This window comes from Oenanthe melanoleuca, chromosome 1 (assembly GCF_029582105.1).
Source record: "Oenanthe melanoleuca isolate GR-GAL-2019-014 chromosome 1, OMel1.0, whole genome shotgun sequence".
In the NCBI taxonomy this organism is placed as follows: domain Eukaryota; kingdom Metazoa; phylum Chordata; class Aves; order Passeriformes; family Muscicapidae; genus Oenanthe; species Oenanthe melanoleuca.
The window spans coordinates 79,512,469-79,532,898 of record NC_079333.1 but is presented as its reverse complement, the minus strand read 5'-3'; the positions used below and the strand labels follow the sequence as shown (position 1 = coordinate 79,532,898).

Below are 20,430 nucleotides of genomic sequence, written 5' to 3'. Positions count from 1 at the left end.
TCCTTATATATATTTAGGAAAAATATAGGACAAAGACTGTATTGGTTTTGTGCATAATATTTTCTCCAGGTTTCAGTCACAGTTGCTTTGTCGTACTAGTAGCATTTGTTAAATGGAAGTCATATGGACAGGCTTACATTTTAAAAAGGATTTTGTATATGTAGTAAACCTTGGAACATTCTGGGTGAAAAAATGACATTTACAGAATCCTGTCTCCCTAGACTGACTATACTTACTGGTGAGTTTAAAATCTGTGAAACCCCAGATTTCTTTGCACTTACAGCAAATATTTTATGTCTTTCAAGGATGAGTCTAAAAAAACTCTAAGGTTTTCTTTTTTGTCTTTTCACTCACAGGGTTGTAGCAGAAAAAGTAAAAGAAGTACTGTATACACGACCCAGGAAATACATCCACTGTTCCAGCCAAGAACCCACAGAGCCAGGTTACATCAATATTTTGGAACTAGCAGAATCTGTGTGTCGCTATGACTTGGATGACATGGACATCTTTTGGCTCCAGGAGCTAAATGAAGAGCTTACAGAAATGGGTAATTCCACAACATGGTCTCATTTTAAAAGCTGCACTTAATGTCTGCTTTTTGAGTTGTAGTCTGCTGTGTAAGGTCTCTGAAAGATTGCTGGAGCTAAAAAAGTAATTACTTTCTTGATCTGTTAATGTTTTATATTTTACCTGTTGTGGCTAAAAATTTCTTGCCATCCAAAATAATCTGCAACTTCTGCAGACTGAGGCAGGAAAGAAAAAGCCCATCCCAGATGGAATTAATTTTAGGACTTCAAAAGTCAAAGATTTTATGTAGGGAAAGCAGATGTTTCCATTTCTTGAACTTGGAACATACCTACAAATTCAGAGTTCTGAGGAGCTTGCATGCTGGGTTCTCAACAGAGTAATTAAGTTTCACATATGTTAGACCATTCAAGATCAGTTAAGTAAACTTTATTTTGCCATGCAAGTTGTGGGTATAGGGGTCTATGAGCAGGAGTGAGCTATGGAAAATAATATTGGAATTATCACTGGAATAACTGAATTGTAGTGGAATAGCCTGTGTGGCTAGTATTCTTCCATGGGTGATTGTAGGTCCTTTAGAAGGACAGGTTGGCATCTCCTGGATTTGCTGTTAATAAAATATGAAGAACCTGTAGAGAAGTGATAATCAGTGGCAGCATTGTCTGTGACAGCCATGAAATAGTGGTGACTGTGATCTGGAGGGAAGTGAGGAGGAGAAGTAGTTTTTCTGGTCCTGGACATCAGGACAGCACGTTTCTTCATAAGTAACTGGAAAGTTCCAATTATACATTCAGGCAAACGAGAAGACGATTGGTTTGGTGAAGTAGGGAGTTCATGACTGAGCTCCAGTGACAAAAGACACATATAAGTAGAAGCAAGGACAATAACTTCCCAGGCATAAAGAAATGCTGTTAACAAAAGCTGTTAGCTTTTCAAGGGGGAAGATCTCCATCCATGGAGATTTTCAAGATATGACTACATGTATCTCTTGAGCAACAGCCTTATCTGGATTTCCTATTGACTCTGCTTGGATACTGGGCAGAGGCTGAAGCCCACTGTAGGACCCTTCCTTCCTGAATGATTCAGTAATTCTTTTAATTCAGCAATGAGAAAGTATTAGGGCATGGGAGAGAACACTTTAACTCTCCATTTGTTGTTTATTGTTGTTGTAATAAGGAGTCACAATTAATAACCTTAGTTAAAATACTAGCCTCTACAATTAATGTTACATGAATATCTCAGCATTTGAAGGCCTGAGTAAATGTAAGCTGTGAACATCATTTGAGCAAGGAATTTGATGACATGCATTTTGGAGATGTCTTGTAGCTGTGAGCATTATAGGGTTTCTTAGGCATGTCCTGAAGCTGCAAGCTGAGGGCCAGTCTCATAGCAAATACTTTTTAAGTGTTTATGCTAAGTTTGAGTAGTGGTGAGTATATATAGTGTGTGTTATGTTCAGGTGAACAGACAGTATGGATTGCAACAGTATATTTATCTACTATTTAAAAAAAAAAACAAAAAAACAAAACACAAAAATAAAAGCACTTTTCATAATCATCATGCTTTGATCATGCCGTCACAATGGACTTAGAAGTACTGGGTGATGCAACTTCTGTATCATTTTAAGATTTGAAGTATTCTTGGTAAGTTTTATTTCCTAGGACATTAGTCTTCAGAAGAACACAGTGTGTTATTTTTAGGTTTCATTAATGTTTTGTAAAATAACAGAGGTGCAGGAAGGGTTATATAAGAAGAGCCAGCAGTTACAGCAACTGCTGTCTTTTATGCTGCAGTGTTTCTTCCAGGTGCAACCTTGTAGTTTGTGTAAAATTTTTACTTAAGTAGTGGTTCTGCTTGTATTTATAAAACAATGTTATAATTAGTCTGTGAGTGAAAAATGTTGTCTATTTTAATTTTAGTTTTAGATGCGTGTCTGCTGCATTAGTTGCTAGAAGTTGACTTTTTTCTCTTCCTGCTTCTCTGACTCAGTCAGAAGCATCTGACTGTCCTCTAATTGCCCTTCCCTTTTTCTGTTGTAGGATGTGGGCTCCTGGATGAGAACACGATGGAAAAGACGATTGAAGTGCTGGAGCGGCACTGCCATGAGAACATGAATCACGCCATCGAGACTGAGGAGGGGCTGGGGATCGAGTATGATGAGGACGTCATCTGTGATGTGTGCCGGTCCCCAGACAGTGAAGATGGGAATGACATGGTGTTCTGTGACAAGTGTAACATTTGTGTCCATCAGGTTAGTGCCTGCAGAAGTGTTTGCACTATCCTGTGGTCTAAGTTTACCCAGGCAGGTGTGGAATTTGAACAGGTATTAAATGTTAAGTGGAGGACTTAGTGGTTTTCTACATATGAAGGGTGGTGTGATACTGAGGTGAATTTTTGGACTCTAACAATTGCAGTAGATTAAGTGGCCTAGCATAGTTAATAAGTGGACAGCTACAGTCAAGCAGGAATGTACAGTGTTTTTGGGACATGCATTTCCTCTGTGACTATAAATAATTTTTTCCTCTATTACTAAATCTGCTTTTGAAGATAAACAGGACGGGAAATACTGGCTTGCCTGTTTGTGAGAAATCTAAAGATGATTTTTTTCAGAGCTTTTTTTTTTTTTCCTTTACTGACTGGTTATTTAGTCAGACATAGACTGTTCAAATTTAGCCATCTGGAACCACATGTAGGCACTTTAACAGAGTGATTTTTTCAGAAGCCATCCGCACCTGCAGAAACCATGGTCTCACTCTGAATGGTGCTCATGTTTATAATGTCTCAGATGTAGCCAAGACTTTACGCTGCCTGAGCTCAGCATAGTCAAGTAAAGGTATCCTTATAATCAGAAAAGGGATATGAATCCTGTAGTTTCTGTGCATCCTATTCTAGAAGGGAGTTTTGATATAAATTGAAGAGAGACCAAGAAAGCTCCTTTTTTTAAATGTATTTTTGTACTGACTGTAAGTAATATTTGGAAAACATATCTGGCTGAAAAAAGACCTGTCATCTCCCTGTTCACATTGGGCTGGCTTCCAGCTCGGCTGCTTTCCTTACCTGAGTCCCTGTTTGAAGCAGCCTGTGAGCCTGAGTTGGCAGTAAGGTGGCTAGTGACAGGAATATGGCTGGCAGCTGGGCTGCCTGCTTCAGTCCTGGCTTGTGCCTGTTAAACAGTAATGATGGATTTGCAGTCAAAGGCTCATGGTTGTCTACTGACAGCTGAGCTTGAGTTAACGGTCTGTTTGCCTCCTTGCCCCTCACTCTTCCCTGTGCTGGATCTGTCTGAAACAAACTGGAGAGTGTGTTTGGGCTAGAGATAATCCTAACTATAACAACAACTTGTTTCATTTTTAATCTGGATCAGCTTTGGTTCAACAAGTAGCCTCAGGTCTGTTTGTCATCACACAGTTTGGAGGTGGAGGGGAGGAGGAGTGTGAGAAAATTACTCTTTCACGGTACCCTGTCATGCTGGCTCAAACACATTGTGAAATTACTGTTTTAGTAGTCTAGGCATCCTTTGCTTATCAGTTAAAATTAGAAAATAATTTCAGTCCATTTCCAGCACTCTAGATATGATCTTGGATCACTTCTGCTGTAGTAACAGAAAGAATTCTGATGGGAATATGCCACAGAGGAGGAAAAGAATGCTTGTAAATTTTGGATTGCGGCTCCCCCTGTTGGGCTTTTGCAGGAGTTGTCACATCAAAAAAAACCCATTTAGGTTAGTCAGTCTTGCTGCATTTAATTCAGGAAAATCCCCCTCCCTACAAGCCTGACATAAATATGCAGCGTTTTATGATATTGTTTAATATTAAATACTGAGATCTTATAACCAGAAGGCTGGGAAGGCAAGTGTGGGAATTTTATACTAGATTTAATCTGAAAGAATGGTTACAGCTAATGATCCCATTCTTTAGAATCTTTTAATGTTGCATTACCAGAGATAGTGTTAGAAACTGAGATTTCCTGTGATATCCACCCTTTTGATAAAACTTTTATTGGAGTGGTTGAGTGAAATTAGACTTTAGTGGCAGCCGGTGATTTCAGATGTAATCAGCTTCATGGAGGTAGTGGGGATGTGTATGTACAGCAGGATCCACCTTGGTTCCATTAAGAACCATGAGGAATTTGAATTGGAAATCAAACTATTTATTTTTCTCTTTTAATTTTAATTCTCAAACCTAGCAAAACTTAAGAAATCTCTTATTTTCCATGTGGTTAAGTGCAATATTTGGGAAATAGGCATAAAATACTTGTATACAGTATATGCTGTAATATTTGTTGCAATATTATATAAATGTTTAAAGAAAAAAAAGTACACAGAACTGTAACCACAAACATTGCAGGAAATTATTTTCAGTCAAACAGTTTATATCCATTCACATCTAAATAGAGGTATGTTAGAGCATTAGGTTTTTTAGCAGTAGGAAAAGGTGACTTTAGAAAGTATAGAATATGAATGCCTGTGTGTGAAATAATTTCAGCACAGTGATTCCAATACCTGTTTTTCTCCAAGGCTTGCTATGGAATCTTAAAAGTACCTGAAGGGAGCTGGCTGTGTCGCACCTGTGTCCTGGGAATACATCCTCAGTGTCTTCTCTGTCCCAAAAGAGGAGGTGCCATGAAAGCCACAAGGACAGGGACCAAGTGGGCACATGTGAGCTGTGCTCTTTGGATTCCAGAGGTAAAACCCTAATTTCCCTCCTGTCCTTCTCCTTCTTGTTCCATCCTCTGCCTTTTTACATTCTCATGATTTAAGGTCTTTGATGTAATACTGGGCTTTATACTGATAGGCCTGTGAGGTCTGGGAGAGAGTCCAACTTGTATTTATTAATGAGTCACTTTGTCACCTCCATTTACTCAGCAATCATTTCTTGGTGTCATTATGGTATCTGTGACCTGCTAGAAAGGGTGACTGATATAAGCTGTATCTTTCAGCTGCAGCCTCATTGTCTCTCATATTTTCTGATGAATTTGTGTGCTCAGATACATGTGTAATTTAAATTAGTACCGCCACTTTTTTCAGAGTTATATTTGTTTAAGGGTCGCCTGCACTGCATAATTTCTGTAGGTTGTATGCTGAGATTTGTAGTTAAAGTTTCTTTGAATTAAAATTTTTCTGAATGGTGGGGAGATGAGAATTTTTATCTCCATGTTACATATACCTTATAAGTAAAGGCTTTTTTTGATATTTCTGTGCATAACTTATATGGAGAGTTTCATAAGGAAGTTTTACACTTCCTCCTCCATTTTAAATCGAGTTTAGTATCACAGTGTAGTTCTGTAAAACAGAAGGTTCACTTAGGTGTAGATGGAGTTTGTGTTTAATTTTGCACTTGGAATATTTGTTTTGTTTCTGGTAGGATTCACAAATCAATTATGGTGGGTGGTTTAACGTGAGACAGTAGCCAGATCTGTCAGTACCATGAAATCGAGTATACATATTTTTTTAATCTTATGCTCCCAAGTGCAGACAGGCCTGATGTGTGCACAACTTTGAGGAAGATGTTAAGATTTTGATTTTTTTTGTTTGTTTGTTTTTTGACTTAGAAACCAGATATAATGTGTAATTCTTAGTTGTGTCAGGCATATATATCTGCTTCTTAAGGAGATTATCTTTGCAGTTGCACTTTTCCTTTCAGGTCTACTTGTAGTTTCTGTCATCTCTTGCACCTTTGAGGGGAGAGGAGTTGAGGAAAAAGCAAATAAATATATTTTTTAAAAATCACTTCTTCTCTTATGCTTATGGAGTGTCTTGGCTGGAAGCTCTCCTGGCTCTGAGCTGACTGGTTTTTTTGAGAGGCCTGTTCTGCATCTGGTTGCCTTGCTGTTCTCATCAGCAGAAGAGGAAGAGTAAGGTTTGGGAAGGAGGTGGTGTGCTTCCTGCTCAGCCATCCTTGGCTTCCTGTCTGCCCATCTCCCTCTAGCTAAGAGAAGCTGCTGGGGGACACCCAGGGTGGGAAAGCTTGAATCCAGCTGTTTCCACAGCCCATTCAGTGATTCCAGGACACCTCTTCCTCTCCACACCAATGCCAAGCGTGTCAGGCGTAGTGAAGAGGTTGCACCTCTTGGATCCGTTCTCTCAGACTTGTGTGTAGTCACTAGTAAAACAATTCAGTGACTAGAGAAGCCAGGAAAATCCTTTGTAAATGTCTACTAAAATGGCAGGTCAGTTCCCATCTGGAGTGCCCTTATGTTCTGCAGGGAGCAAGAAAGACATAGAGTTTAAAGACCCAGGGATGGGTAATTTAGGGGAGAATGTATCTTCTCAGATATCTTTTTTTCTTCCAAGGTACTAGCATGCTGGAACTCCCTAAAAGAAACATTAATTTTAAAGTCACTGGTATTTCCTCTTATGGCCCTAACAAAGTGGAGCAAAGCAGAAAGCAGGGAGGAATGGGCTATAAACATGTCTGTATCTTGTGGCAAAAGGTTCAAAGAGGCTTCATGAGTCACCAAGTGTAGTTTAGCATTGCTGCAGTCAATTGTGCCAGGTATTCTCCTGCATTGATTCATTTAGCACTGTGTAAAATCTTTTTTATTCCCTGCCTTTCTTGTAAGTTAATGCTGCTTTAAAGGCTTTCTTTTTGCTCCCTTGACTGATTGGGATGATTGAAGGTTTTTACTTCCCAAGGTGTACTCATTGATTTATATCCTTTTTTTCTTTCTGCCTTTACTTTAGTGTAAATGTGTGGTCTGTTTCATGTTTTTTTTAAAAGGTGTTCTAAATTAAAAAAAAAAAAATCAAAAAGGAAACACTGATGCCAGAAAACCTATACTGAGTGTTTTGAAATTCAAGGTGTTTCTCTGCCTTAGATAACCTATTACAGGTATGTCCTCTGCCAGTCAGTGTAGCGTTAGCTGATGCAGAAAGCAATAATCCCCCCTGGCTGCAGAGGAAAGATAAAATTGACTGTACTGAGCAGGTGTTGTGAGTGGCTGTGCCCAAGTCACTGGGCTGCCCTTCCCAACCACTGATGCAGATCCTTGTGTACTTGGTGCAGCTGTTGGTGGTACAGTTAGCAGGGAAGCAGAGGACAGCAGAGAGATTGATCATGTGCATAACAGTTGCAGATAATAGGCTTCAGCAACCCATTATCTTCACTCTCTGGCTCCTTGAACTTCTTCAGAATATAGCAGTCAAGATGCAACCTGATGCAAGGTGAATAAATGGAGAAGATTGCTACATATTACGGCAGATGGGTCATTTCTGCCTTGGGATGGGAGTTCTTGGGGGTTGAAAAGGTTGGACTCTGCTCTCTGGATCCCTCGGGAGCAGCAAAGTTCAAATGGGCTTTGCCTTGACTCCTCTCTGCAGGAACACGCAGGTGGCACAAGGCCAGTATAAATCAATTGTACCTGACTCTGTAAGTGCCTCTTTGTGCTTTTACAAAGTGGGGTAATAGCAACAGTCAGCATAATAAGCTGAATGAACAGCTTTTCCAATATAAATGTTTCCTGACCTTATGAGTCTCCTTGGGGAAGGAGCAGGGAGAACATTTAAGGGGACAGAGAAGGACAGGGAAAAGGTCTATGTGAATTCCCAGCTCCTGCTGGGAAGCCCAGTGGAAAGCTGACTCTACTCAATCTCCAGAAAAAAAGTAATTGCAGATTCTGGTTTCTTTTTGAAAAGAATGTAGACAACCTGACACATTGATGCTATCCATTAATTTCTAAGGGAAGTCTTGTCTCTCAGTGTAGTGGTAACAGTCAGTCTTTGTAGAATATTGTTTCAGAAATACCTGTGAAACTTGTAACCAGCTGTTTTTGAGCATGGTCAAGTTAGGTTCATGAAAGACTCTTTCCTTTTGGAAGCAATAAGCTTACAAGTGATGATATCCAAGTGCATTACCATGATTTTGTTGAACTACTTGGGCATTCTAGGGACAGTCTTGTCACTTTTCCACCAATTTATAGGAAGGCCACAAGAGGTTAAATTGTTAGGGACATCTGTCTCATGAGTGCATCATGTATTGCCTGACTGCTCTTCTTTAAAACCTGAACCTTCTGAAGCATCTCAGTGTCTTCCTAATGAAGACTTTTGGAATTGTCATGCAGCCAGTTGACATCAGAGTATTCCAGATGTGGGCTTGCACTTGGCAGATCAGAGAGGGAAGTACTGTAACAAACATTATCTTGAGTCAATTTATGTCATTAATTCATGAACTGTTTTTTTCCTAATGTGGAAATGCTGAACTGAGTAATCTCTTGCAAAGCTGTTTTTTCCGCCTACTTAAATGATCCTTAAAGTAATGTGTAATTAGGAGAGAGTAGCAAAAATATTCTGAGCATAGCAACTGTGACTTAGTACTGCTATCTTTGGGTAAGTCTACCTCACTGAGGTCTGCTGAAGCAAAGCTTTTCATCCTAAGGGGTTAAACAGGTTTTAAAATTAATATCTGCATCAAGTGATTGATGATGTACTCCTAAAGGGAAGCTAGGAAATTCAGCTTTGTCTACTGGCTCTTGTAAAGTTGCCAGTTTCATTATCATGATAAACTAATTCATACAACCCAAATTTTCCTGGGTGTCTCTTACTGTGGAGTTAATCTATGAAAATTACTGTAAATTAATGCTCTTAAAGTTTTCTAAAAATACAAAATAATTGTTCAGTTCTTGTCCTTAAATGCTTTTTTAGGTCGTCATCTTTCTTCTGGTGCCACAGGAATCTCCTTTCTTTGAATTCTTTGAGAAGAACCTCATATTCCTATCACAGGAAATACAGATCTGCTCTATTCAGATGAAATGTTTTTAGAAAGTGTGGAGAGCTTCCTAGCTAATATCAGCATTGTGTTTTTGGTTCAGCCAGGTAGCCCTCCAAGGCACACAACTGCTGAATTCAGAAAGTGTTGTAGAAGTGTCAAAATCCAAGCTTTTGGAGGCTGATGTTCTGGGATAGTTATCCCACTGAAATCTTCTGCCATGTGCTATTCTCATACTGCCCTGGTTTTGCATGTTAGTCATTCAGAGCTGGCCAAGTTTTTGTTGCTGTGCTTGGATAAATCCTGTCAGGAGTGGCCCAGGGATGCCTACAGGTATAGATATATCTGTTTTGGTTTCCAAATCATAGAGGAAAGTCCTCATTTCCCGGTAGAGACAACAGGCAACTGAGAAACTTCTATCACAGTGGATGAGTTGAAGTTTATGTAACGAAGAATAGGAAAAGCTATTTGTCTATATCTGTGGTTTTTCCCTTTCTTTTAGTAGTACCTGTAATTTGGTCTAGCAGAGACAAATTGCTCGTCCAGACTAAGTCTGTGAAAACTGGCACAAGGCAATATATCCTGCTTTGCAATAAGAGAAGTTTGTTGTATTTTTTCTCAAGTTATATTGGATACAGTCCATAGTTAGAAAAGTGTATTAAGATTACCTCTTGCAGTAGGAGCACTCAGTGGAGAGGCAGAGCTGGCAAGAAGCAAGGCTTCTCCTGGCTGCTGACTGATAGATCTGGTTCTGTCCCAAATCTTGAGTTGACAGAAATAGATACTGTAGCAGATTTAGGAATTTTATGGAAGGAACTTTTCAGGAAAAGTTCTTGTTCCTGTTTTGTTCTGAGGGGCTTGTATTTTGGCACTTTTAAAGTTAGATGTGTGAAAGCAGCTCCGAGGGAAAAAAACCCAACGAAACCAAGGGAATGGAAATGAATTTGAGTGTCACTTGCTGCAGTCTCTGAACTGGTAGTGGTTTAGGAATAGTGTTCCCCAATTTAGTGTTCCCTCTGAAACGCTTCAAACCATGTACCACTCCCCTTCCCTTGCAGCAGCCTGGAGAGGGGATTTGGAAACACAAATGGTGAGGGTCATGGATTGAGATAAGAACAATTTACTGGAAGCAGCAATGAAATAAGAAAAACAAAGAAAAACAAACAGTAGGCGCTACAATGTCAGTAACAGAAGGAGCCAGCACTATCTGACTACTGGCTTCACACCACACTTACCTGACCTTCCCCCCACTCTCAGAAAATGATATGAGCTGGTATAGAATAACCTCTGGGTCCTAGCCATGCTCCCTCCTGGCTACAAAAATTAACCCTGTCCTGGCTGGGACCAGGACACTGGTTCATAACAAGGGCATGCTGTAGGTGCCTCTTATGTTTTGAATAATTGCAACTTTGAGTCACCAGGTTAAACTGATAGTATTCCACACTATTGTCTGCATGTGTGATCTTTTGGGCTCCCTTTCTGAGAAGTATGAGCACATGGAGAGCCTGCAGGATGAGAGATGAATAGTTTTCTTCTTGTGGTGTAATTGGAGAGCTTGGGTTTTGTTTTTTGTTTTTTTTTCTTTGATAACTGTTTTCTACATTGCTTTTTTTCTTTGCAGGTTAGTATTGCTTGCCCAGAAAGGATGGAGCCAATCACAAAGGTGTCTCACATTCCACCAAGTCGATGGGCTCTAGTGTGTAGTTTATGCAAACTGAAAACTGGTGCTTGCATTCAGGTACATTCTTGTCCCATAGTGATTGCAGGGGTGAATCTGTCAGAGGGGCAGTTTTGGTTTTGCATTTTGTTCTTCCTGTGTTCAGAGATGCTTTACAATGACGATGGCTGGGATAGTTGTCTGCCTCTTCATAGATGTTTGCTATCAAATTAATTAACTAGACACAGATTTATGAATTAGTCTAGGTTGCTGCCTTTTGAATAAAGCTGAGGTGTCTAAGAGCTACTATACATACTAGTATATGTATGAAAGATGGACAGAAAACTCCTCCACTGAACATTCTCTTTGCAAACAAGAAAATACTATATTGGGTAATACCAATGTCAGAGGGATCAATATTTTTAAGAATGTGTAGGAAAATGGTTTTGGTGGGATGGATTTTCATGTAGTTGAGGTAATTATGTCCTTTTATTCTGTTTTGCTGCTTCTGTTAGTAATTGAGGCTTTTTGTTTTATTTTGTCTGTAGTGCTCTGTGAAAAGCTGCATCACTGCCTTTCATGTCACCTGTGCCTTTGAGCATAGCTTAGAGATGAAGACTATCCTGGATGATGGGGATGAGGTCAAGTTCAAGTCTTATTGTTTAAAGCACAGCAAGAACAAACAGAATTCCCTGCCTGATGTTGAGGAGCACCCCAAGAGTGTGTCAGAGCAAACAGAGAGTGAGAAAACGAGCCTACGAGCCCAAAAACTCCGAGAGCTGGAAGAAGAGTTTTACTCACTAGTAAAAGTGGAGGATGTTGCAGCAGAGCTGGGCCTTCCTAAACTTGCTGTAGACTTCATCTACAATTACTGGAAATTAAAGCGAAAAAGTAACTTTAACAAACCATTGTTTCCTCCCAAGGAGGATGAAGAAAATGGCTTGGTGCAGCCAAAAGAAGATAGCATTCATACTCGTATGAGGATGTTCATGCATTTAAGGCAGGACCTAGAGAGGGTAAGAATTAACCTGTAAAGTTTTGAAAAACTATTTGCGGGTGAGCGAGGTCTTTGTGGATGAAAGTGAGAAAGCAAAGCGAGATGATTTTAAAAATAATAATTTAGAAAATAAAAAAAAGCAAGGACTTCAACTCCAGTCTTTTGATATGCTGCACTGCCTGCTGCAGAGACTTTCAGGAGCTGCCTTCTCAGTCCAGTGAAAGATCCAGTGTAAAAGCAGTGCTTCCTGACTTGTTTAAGGGTTATTCCTTTATGTGTTTAAAAATGCTTATTTCTATGCACAATGGACATATTTGGTAATTGACTCTATGACTTCAGCTTCAGTTGAATAAATGTTTTAGAAAGTGAAGAAATTTATTTGATCCACTGTAGTGGTCAAATAAAGTGATACAGATTAAATGAGAAAAAAGTGTTACTTTTACTAAACAAAAAATAAGAGTAAGGCTTGTTACCACTTGGAGGCTGCTCATTAGGTTGGCCTGCGATTTTCAAGTGCTTAAAGGTAGGTAGTGAATATAAAAAAAGTAATAAAATAAAATAGATGTGATGAGGAGAGGGGAAGTAAAAGCAGAAGAGAGGTAACAGTGTTGTAAGAAAAGAGGAAACAATATTGGGGAGAGATCACCATGAAAATACAGAGAGATTGTTGGAGCCAAGGTCTGCACTTGTCAGTGTAACTGTTGTCTTGAATCTATCATAATCAATCTGAGATCTTTTCCAGGACTGCTTTTCATATGGAAGCTTACTTTAAGAAAAAAATTAAAACCCATAACATGCCTCAGATGGAGGGTTGGTATTTGGGGGTGGGTTGGTTTTTATTTTTCAAAAGACCATGTCAAGCTTTTTGTTTGATAAATGTTTGGATTGCACCAAATTCTGTTGAAATTGATATACTTACTCTTAGTGGAGGTAATTCATAATTTGAAATGGCTGTCTCCAAGTTTCTGAACTTCTTGTTCGATATTCTACTCTGTTGTATCTTGGGGTAAATATAAATTTGGGAATCTTGGATTTTTGTTTCTAGGTAAAGAGATTCTAGTTCTGAACAGATGGAGCTGAGTGCTGGTGAAAGTGTGTTTGGCAGATACCTTTCAACCAGCCCCTATGCTGTTTCTGTGTGTTAAAAGCACTTCTTAGGTGTTTATCAAGAACTTTTGATGTCTTTTCTTATTCTATTGCCTTAGGTGGAAATGTTGCTATTAACTCAAGTAGTAAAAGTAGAATTCTGTGGAACTGAATCAGAATGGTTTGGGTTGGAAGGGACCTTAAACACAATCTAGCTCCAGTGCTCCTGCCGTGGACAGGGACACCTTCCATGAGACCAGGTTGCTCAAAGCCCCATCCAATCTGGCCTTGAACACTTCAGGGATGGGGCCTCCACAACTTCTCTGGGCAACCTGCTGCAGTGTCTCGCTGTTAACAATGTCTTCCTTAGGCCAATGTAAACTTATCCTCCTTCAGTTCTAAAACATTACCTCTTTTACTGTCACTACAGGCTCTGGTCTCTCTGTCTTTCTTATAATCCCTTTTCATATAAGGAAAAACAGCAGTAAGATCTCTCTCCAGAGCCTTCTCTTCTCAAGGTTGAACTTATTTTTTAATGCATAGTTAGGTTTATTCAGTAATATTCATAAGAATTTTACCAAGGGATTTTGCATGTAATGTTTTGATTCTGTTGTTGATACACTTTTTAAACTATGTCTGAATTTATTTTCTTATTGCCTGTTAAGTCTCCTGTTATTCCTCCATAGGTAAGAAATCTCTGCTACATGGTAAGCAGGAGAGAGAAACTGAAATTGTCCCACAGTAAAGTACATGAACAGGTCTTCAACTTGCAAGTCCAACTCATTAATCAGGAAATTGCTGCAGGTAATAATATGAATGTAAAATATTTATAAAGCCTGTCTGTATTTAAACTAAAGCAGTATGTTCTTTTTATGTTCCTGGTTAGTGCTTTTAACATATAAAAATGCCTTTTAAGAATTTTCTTCAAGTACATAATCAATCAAAGTAGAAACAGAGAGACAACTCTATAATTGCTTAAAATATTGACTTGAATATTTCTTTATTTTGTGGCTGTTTCTGGTATATGCCTATTGCTTATCACTGTGGCATCCAGATAGCAGAAATGAGCTGGGGTGATCTCTAAGTTTCTGCATTGTTGGGTTGCTGGTCCATGGCACTGGTTCCCCACAGGAAGCTCTACCCCTCTGGTTGGTTCTCCAGCTGAAAAGACTTTTTGCTTGCTGTCAGTAGTCGGTTCCTTCAGGCAAGGTAAAGAGTGACTGATGGGAATTGCTGCTGTTCTCATGTGCCTTGTGCACATCATGAGCAGTGCAGATTTCTTAGCTTGGCATCTGCAGTTGCTCTCCTTCCTTCAAAGGGAGTTTAAATACTCTGGTTATTAATAGGGACTAGTAACTGTTTAGGAATGCTGAGGTGCCAAACCCCACTCTGCCCTTCACATTTACAGCAAGTTTTTAAAATAAGAAACACAGTATTTGGAAAGAGGAAGAGCGTATGCATACCAGTGTAGTTAATGGGATTTTTTTTTTAATAGGAAGGGCTGCTATTTTTCTGTGTGAAATTAAGATCTCTCTGGTCTTTCAAGATACATACTTCACCAGTTCAAGGTGAAGTCTTCATGTTTTTTTCTCTGCCCCTGAAACATGGATAGGTTTGTTAGTACTGATAAGGTGTTTTCTTTTTTTAAGCTGCTTTAGATCAGATTAGTACTTCATGGAAGCAGAGGCACTCTGAAACTCCTTGCTTTTATGTAAATGCATTTTATTAGAAATGTCTACTAAGTTTATTTAATGTTTTTACAAATACAAGTATTTATTATAATAGCTTGATACTTGCAGTGGGTGCTGTATGGATGTATTACCGTAAAAAACTCATATGTTGAGGTAAAAAGACTTTTAAAGCTTAGAGAATTTTATAATATAAAGCAGAGAGTTGAACTAAGTCCAAATTGAAACTCAGTTTGAAGCATTGTTTTTTCTTCATCCAAAACTTTTTTATGGCTTTGTTGGAACAACTTCAGTCATATCTCAGAACTGGTTCAATTCACTGGCTTAAAGCCCTGTAAAAAGGGCACATTGTTGTTTTTAATGGAAATATTTAAATGCTTACCTAAATTCCAAAGCAGTGGATAATTTGGAACAGTTTGGTTATCCCAACTTCTCCTTTGTGTCCTAAAATAATTTCACACTAATTATTTGCAAATGCTTCTTACTGTTGCGTGACTGCATAATGGACAATAAACTTGTTACGGGTGACAAAAGAAATTACCCTTTTTTAAAAAGCCTTTTTCTTCTGCTTCCTTGCCTCTTTCTCCTGTAGGCCATACCCTGACAAGTGCACTAGAGAACACACTGTTCTACCCACCTCCCAGGATCACCCTGAAGTTAAAAATGCCCAAATCAGCATTAGGAGACTGCAAAAATAACTCGCTGAAGCCTGGCAACAGACCGCTTTCTCCTGACAACAACAGCACTGTTTACAGCAAGCGGAGTATGCCAATGTCAAAGGAATCGTTTGAAATTAAAGCAAAATCTTATGCCAGGTATCAGCACGACAGCAGAAGTAACGGGTTGCTGGCAGGGATTGGCAAGCCTCGGAGTGAGGCCAAGGATTCTGGCCCCACGCAGCTGATGGAGTTTCACCGGGGCCAGCCATCCGGGAAGCCTTTAGCGCTCCAGGCTGCTTTGCATGGACAGGCTTCCATCGGAAATGGGCGGGTGCAGCAGGAGAACTCGAGGCTGGTGTCCAAATCCAATGGTCTGATCGGCAGGGCTGGAGATGTGAGCCAGAGAGACAGCTCCAGCCAGACGTCCTACGAACAAGAGTCCGTGCTCACGGCTCACTTGGCCAGCCAGAGTGGATTCCGAAAATCCACCATAGAACATTTCAGCCGGTCTTTTAAAGAGGCTACCAACAGTCTGGTGAGGACCACGGAAGATCTCCGGTGCTGTGAAAAGCCAACAAGGAGACTTGCAACAAAAGATCGCTTGTGGAGCAAGCAAACACTTGAAGGTGCTCCGTACCAGGACAATGATGGGTACTGTCCTGACTTAGAGCTGAGTGACTCTGAAGCAGAAAGTGATGAAAACAAAGAGCAAGTGAGGTTAAGACGAAGTAGCTCAGAGAGAGAAAGCCCAAGTAAGGACTTTGGAAGAGACTGTCACAGTAGAAACAAAAAGAATATGATATCTCACAGTTCGGTACAAAGGTGATTAGAAGCCCCCACGGGGTAATGCAGCCTTTATCTATTCCAGTGTACCAGTGCAAAGCTCAGCATCAAAAGGTTCCAGAAAATAGTCTAGGACCTATTTAGGAAGAGCTGCAGTAGGGGATGGGGGAGGGGAGAGAAATCAGAGTAGTTTTGCTCAACTGTGAATTGGTTTGCAGTCTTTGCAAGGTTAGCTCAATTATCCACAAAGTCACGTGGAAATAATGTGTTTTATCAGAGGGTAACATCTGGGAGAGCACAAAAAGCGGTTAATTGTGCAAAAATTCAGGAAACCGCTTCCCCCTTGCCAGCTTAAGTGCAAGGCACCGTGTTCATGTGGAAGCAGTCTCGTGGTGGTGGACAGGTTTTAAAGAAGTCCTTGCATTGCTCTAATGTGTTGCAAGAGACTGCAAACGGAGACACTGAAGCTGCATTGTTAGGGCACCTGCAGTATGGCTTAGATCCAGCAGTGCACTCGCGGATGTGTCAGGAAGTTAAACACGTGAGAAGTCCTGCTGGTTTCCCCCGGGAGCGTTTGTGCTCAGATATCCCAGCACATGCCAATGTGCTCTGCTGGATCAAGCCCAAAGTGACTACTAAGTGACGATCCCCTTCTGCAGGAGGCTTTGAGCTGCCGTGGCGTTTGCAGGCTCCCTGCGGAGGGCGGAAGCAGGCGCCGCTGGCGCTGCCAAACTCGCTGACCTCTAGACATGCCCCCATTCCCTGCTTTTGCTGAAGGTTGTGTTTCTCTTCTCAATAATTCGCTTATTTTGTAAATATACGACTTCTAGTACTTCAGTTTTTTTTAATCTCTGTACATAGATGCTTGTTGTGGGATGCACTTGTAAATATTTTACCCAGCTAACAAGTACAGATGGCTAATTTTGTGGATAGTGTTTACAAAAGTAGATGTACTACTTCAAAGAAAAATGCTATTTGAAACTTACATTTAGGCAATCACCGGTGATGCCAGGTTCCTCTTGAAACTGAGATTTCATATCCAGTGGTGTTTTTACCTGGTATTTTTAAAGTCAGCTGAATTAGAAATAATTTTAGCTGAATTTTTTTTTCAGGTGCAAATTTTCAACCCTAGTTGCCTGAACACAGGCGTAGGAGTTTTCTGGCATCTAGGTCTGTAAAATTTTAGCCAGTCATCATTTAGAGTATGATGGTTTAATTAAAAATGTTTTTTTTTTTTAATTGCTGAAAATCTACTATTTTATTGCGCTGCTTTTCAACCTCTGGATTAGTTGCTGTTTCCCAGTCTAACACATTTTTTGTAAGTCCTTTAAAATCAGCAGTTGTTACATAGTGATTAAATTTCAGCCAGTACTGATAGAGGACTTGAGAAGGCAATGAGACCCTTTCTGTTTGTTTCAAAGACAGGGGATTTTTTGTTTGAATCCAAACCGACTTCTTGTTTTACAGATGGTGTTGTGTTGATCCTCAAACCGACTGCACTGTTTTTATCTGAAATGCTGTACATTTCACACACACACAGCATCCTCTGTCCTCACATCACTGGCTGAAACGACCCATAGGTTGTGTAGGGCATGTTGTACAGCTCTGTTGAGGGTTCAGCTTTGTCTACAAACGAAGAGGTGTTCCCCACACAGCATGAAGATGACTATGCAGGATCTGAATATGCAGCAGCTCATTTCGCTTCATAGATTTAATTTATTGCTTTTAGTTGGGAAATGGCAATGACATTTTCAGATTCGTTTTAAACTTTGAAATCTCTCTAGTTGCAATAGGACAAGCAGGTCAGGTGCTGGAGGACTCTTCAGTAGTGAAATAACATAAAAAGTATACTTGGCCAATCTGCTCTGTTTGCTTCATGCATCTTAATTATTTTTTTTTTTTCTTTCTTGATTTTATGTATATTTGTGTAATTGATCTTTCTAGAGCTGTATCTTCAAAATTATTTCTTTTGGTGTAAATATGCGGTAGCAATTTAGGTTTCCACATATTTTATTTTTATGGGAAATGCTTTGTGTTCTAAGCCATGGGTCATTCAGAATAAGTAAACAAATGTCTGTTCATTTGTATTCTGGTTCTGATTCTCTTAGTTCTCCTTCAATATTTATTAGTAATCCTCTCTCACTGGCCATGAAATTTTATGAAGCTTTTATTGGGAACACTTATCTGGGAGGTCAGCAGAGTGTTCATGTTATTTTGTGGCTGGAAGCATATGACAGAAGAGAGGGAAAATGGTGCTTCAGCAAAACTCAGCATTTCTGCTCTTCTGGGGTTATCAATTTAGTTGTTTCCAGTCTGGGCAATGGTTTTGCTAATTTTTACATGATTTTAATAGACATATGAAGGAGCCCTTGGTTATGTAGTTCTCAAGTATTGTCCCCAAAGTGCATTTGCTAGTTTTTATTGTGCGTTCGGTGGCTAACTGTTTGAAGTATTACCTCTTAACCTTATTTGTCAATTTTTTGTTGTGTTTTTGCATTTTGTTTTATATATATAAATATATATATATTCAATTTTCCAAGATGGACTCGGTCTTTTTCAGATGTCCCCTTTTTACAAGTACTTTTTCATTAAATTATGAAACTGCTAACAATATTTTCATTTGTTGTGATTTATTCAGGGCTTTACCCTCTGTGTCTGGCAGGTTGTAAAACTCGTGAGTACTGTGTCCATCAGGAGTAAATTATTTCTGCAGATTTGGCAATACTTTAACAAGTTAAGTATCCAGGAAAACCCTTCCCCTTCAGCCTCCCAAAAAAGAGTCGCTGAGCTCTAATTTGCTGTGTATAGCAAATAGTGCAAGCCTGGCTTTTGCTTCTGCCTAGCTGAGCAAATGTAACAGACCATTTGCTGCCCTGGCCTCACTTTTCAATATATTTGCTTATGCTGTAGTATGGCTGGTTTTCCCTGGTGGGACAAAGTGAGGTATAGAGGAAGAGCCGTAGCCAGGCCTTCTGTCTGATCCCTCTTCTTGTAGCCCCGCAGACGTGTGCAGCTGAGCACTCACCAGTCTGCATGCACAGGACAAAGTGGGGCAGCACGTTCCTGGGCTCAGCGGTTTTACCTGACCTTTTGCTGTAGTTCCCCCTGCTCCCACGGGCCGGTGCTGTGAGGTGCCTTGCTGGCACAGAGGAGCTGCTCCTTGGGCTAGAGCAGGGAAGAAGGAAAACTGGCAAGGTAGAGGGAAAGATCCCATAGCATCCCTCCTGCTCTGACCAGCAGTAAGGATGGGATCTGCAATGTGGTGTTGCAGGCAGCAGTGACCCTCTTGCCTGCGATGGGTCTGGCAGCAGCAGCGTGAGTCAGGGCTGAGCAGCCAACAACACACTTGTGCACTGGCTTAAGGACTGGAGTGACTGAGCAGGTGGCCCTAGGCAGGCTGAAACAGCAGCTGGAGAAAGCTTGGGTGAAATGGAGCCCGAATCCCTCAGCTGAAAAGCAAACATGAGGTAGAAAAACGGGGAAAAGGCAGCAAAGGTGCCAACAGAAGGGAAGAAAAACCAGCACTAGGAAGAAGTGTTGGACTGTTAGTTGTTTTTTCACGACCAGGATTTCTTCTTCCCTAAAGGTATCTTGCAACAGGTACCAGCAACAGACTTCCCTGTTGTGACCTTCTGACAGGTGGCTTCTAATTCCCTCTCATACAGTCTGCTTGTGGCTGGGATGTGCGGAAAGACAGGGCCAAGGAAGGAGATTGGTGTCCCCATTAATATGGAAACACCTGCTGTTGGTTTGTAGAGTCTTTTCAAATAACTAAATAACTGCTTGCTTGTTGATGTTTACATGGGCCAAGGACTAAAGAGGTTGCACAGTGGTTCTGAGCACCATCATTTCTGCATTATTGTTTCTGCCCTTAAAGAAGCGTTTCTTAGTTATAACTTGTGTATATCACTTGTGGAATGTTTTCTTTGCACCAAGAATCCCAAACGATTGAAGGAGAAATTACAAATGTTTGGCAATTAAATGTAAGCCTGAAACATTCCCTTGATTTTGATGTGGTACCTCTGGTGGCCTGGCCTGGATGTACAGGCTGTACTGCAGACTCATGGTGTGGATCTGACACTTGGGAGGAGCCCAGCGTTCAAAGCCTGCCTCTGTGAGCTGCGAAGATAATCCAGCGAAACCACTCAACCACTCATTTTGATCGTTGGGAATTTGGATGATCCCAGTACTTGTAAAGGTTTAGCACTGCAGGGAATTGACACATCTATTAGGAAAATATGCTTTTGATGCGAATTAAAGAACAAAAGCTGCTTGCACAACCAGGGAGCTTGGCATGCAAGGGAAAAATACCGGGTAAGGGCAGAGATGGAAA

General features: G+C 40.3%; 1 protein-coding gene across 11 annotated transcripts in view; it reads left to right on the top strand.

Annotated features, from left to right (window-relative positions):
• JADE3 (jade family PHD finger 3) overlaps nucleotides 1-18,710 on the top strand; it is a 63,916-nt gene extending 45,206 nt beyond the window's left edge. For all 11 annotated transcript variants that reach the window (XM_056496308.1, XM_056496251.1, XM_056496222.1 and 8 more), the window contains 7 exons: nucleotides 357-547; nucleotides 2,565-2,776; nucleotides 5,042-5,209; nucleotides 10,849-10,965; nucleotides 11,433-11,900; nucleotides 13,654-13,771; nucleotides 15,248-18,710. In XM_056496308.1, coding sequence (XP_056352283.1) covers nucleotides 357-547; nucleotides 2,565-2,776; nucleotides 5,042-5,209; nucleotides 10,849-10,965; nucleotides 11,433-11,900; nucleotides 13,654-13,771; nucleotides 15,248-16,140 — 2,167 coding nt within the window. In that variant the 3' untranslated portion in view covers nucleotides 16,141-18,710. The remainder of the gene's footprint in view (nucleotides 1-356; nucleotides 548-2,564; nucleotides 2,777-5,041; nucleotides 5,210-10,848; nucleotides 10,966-11,432; nucleotides 11,901-13,653; nucleotides 13,772-15,247) is intronic.
• Nucleotides 18,711-20,430: the final 1,720 nt, after the last annotated feature.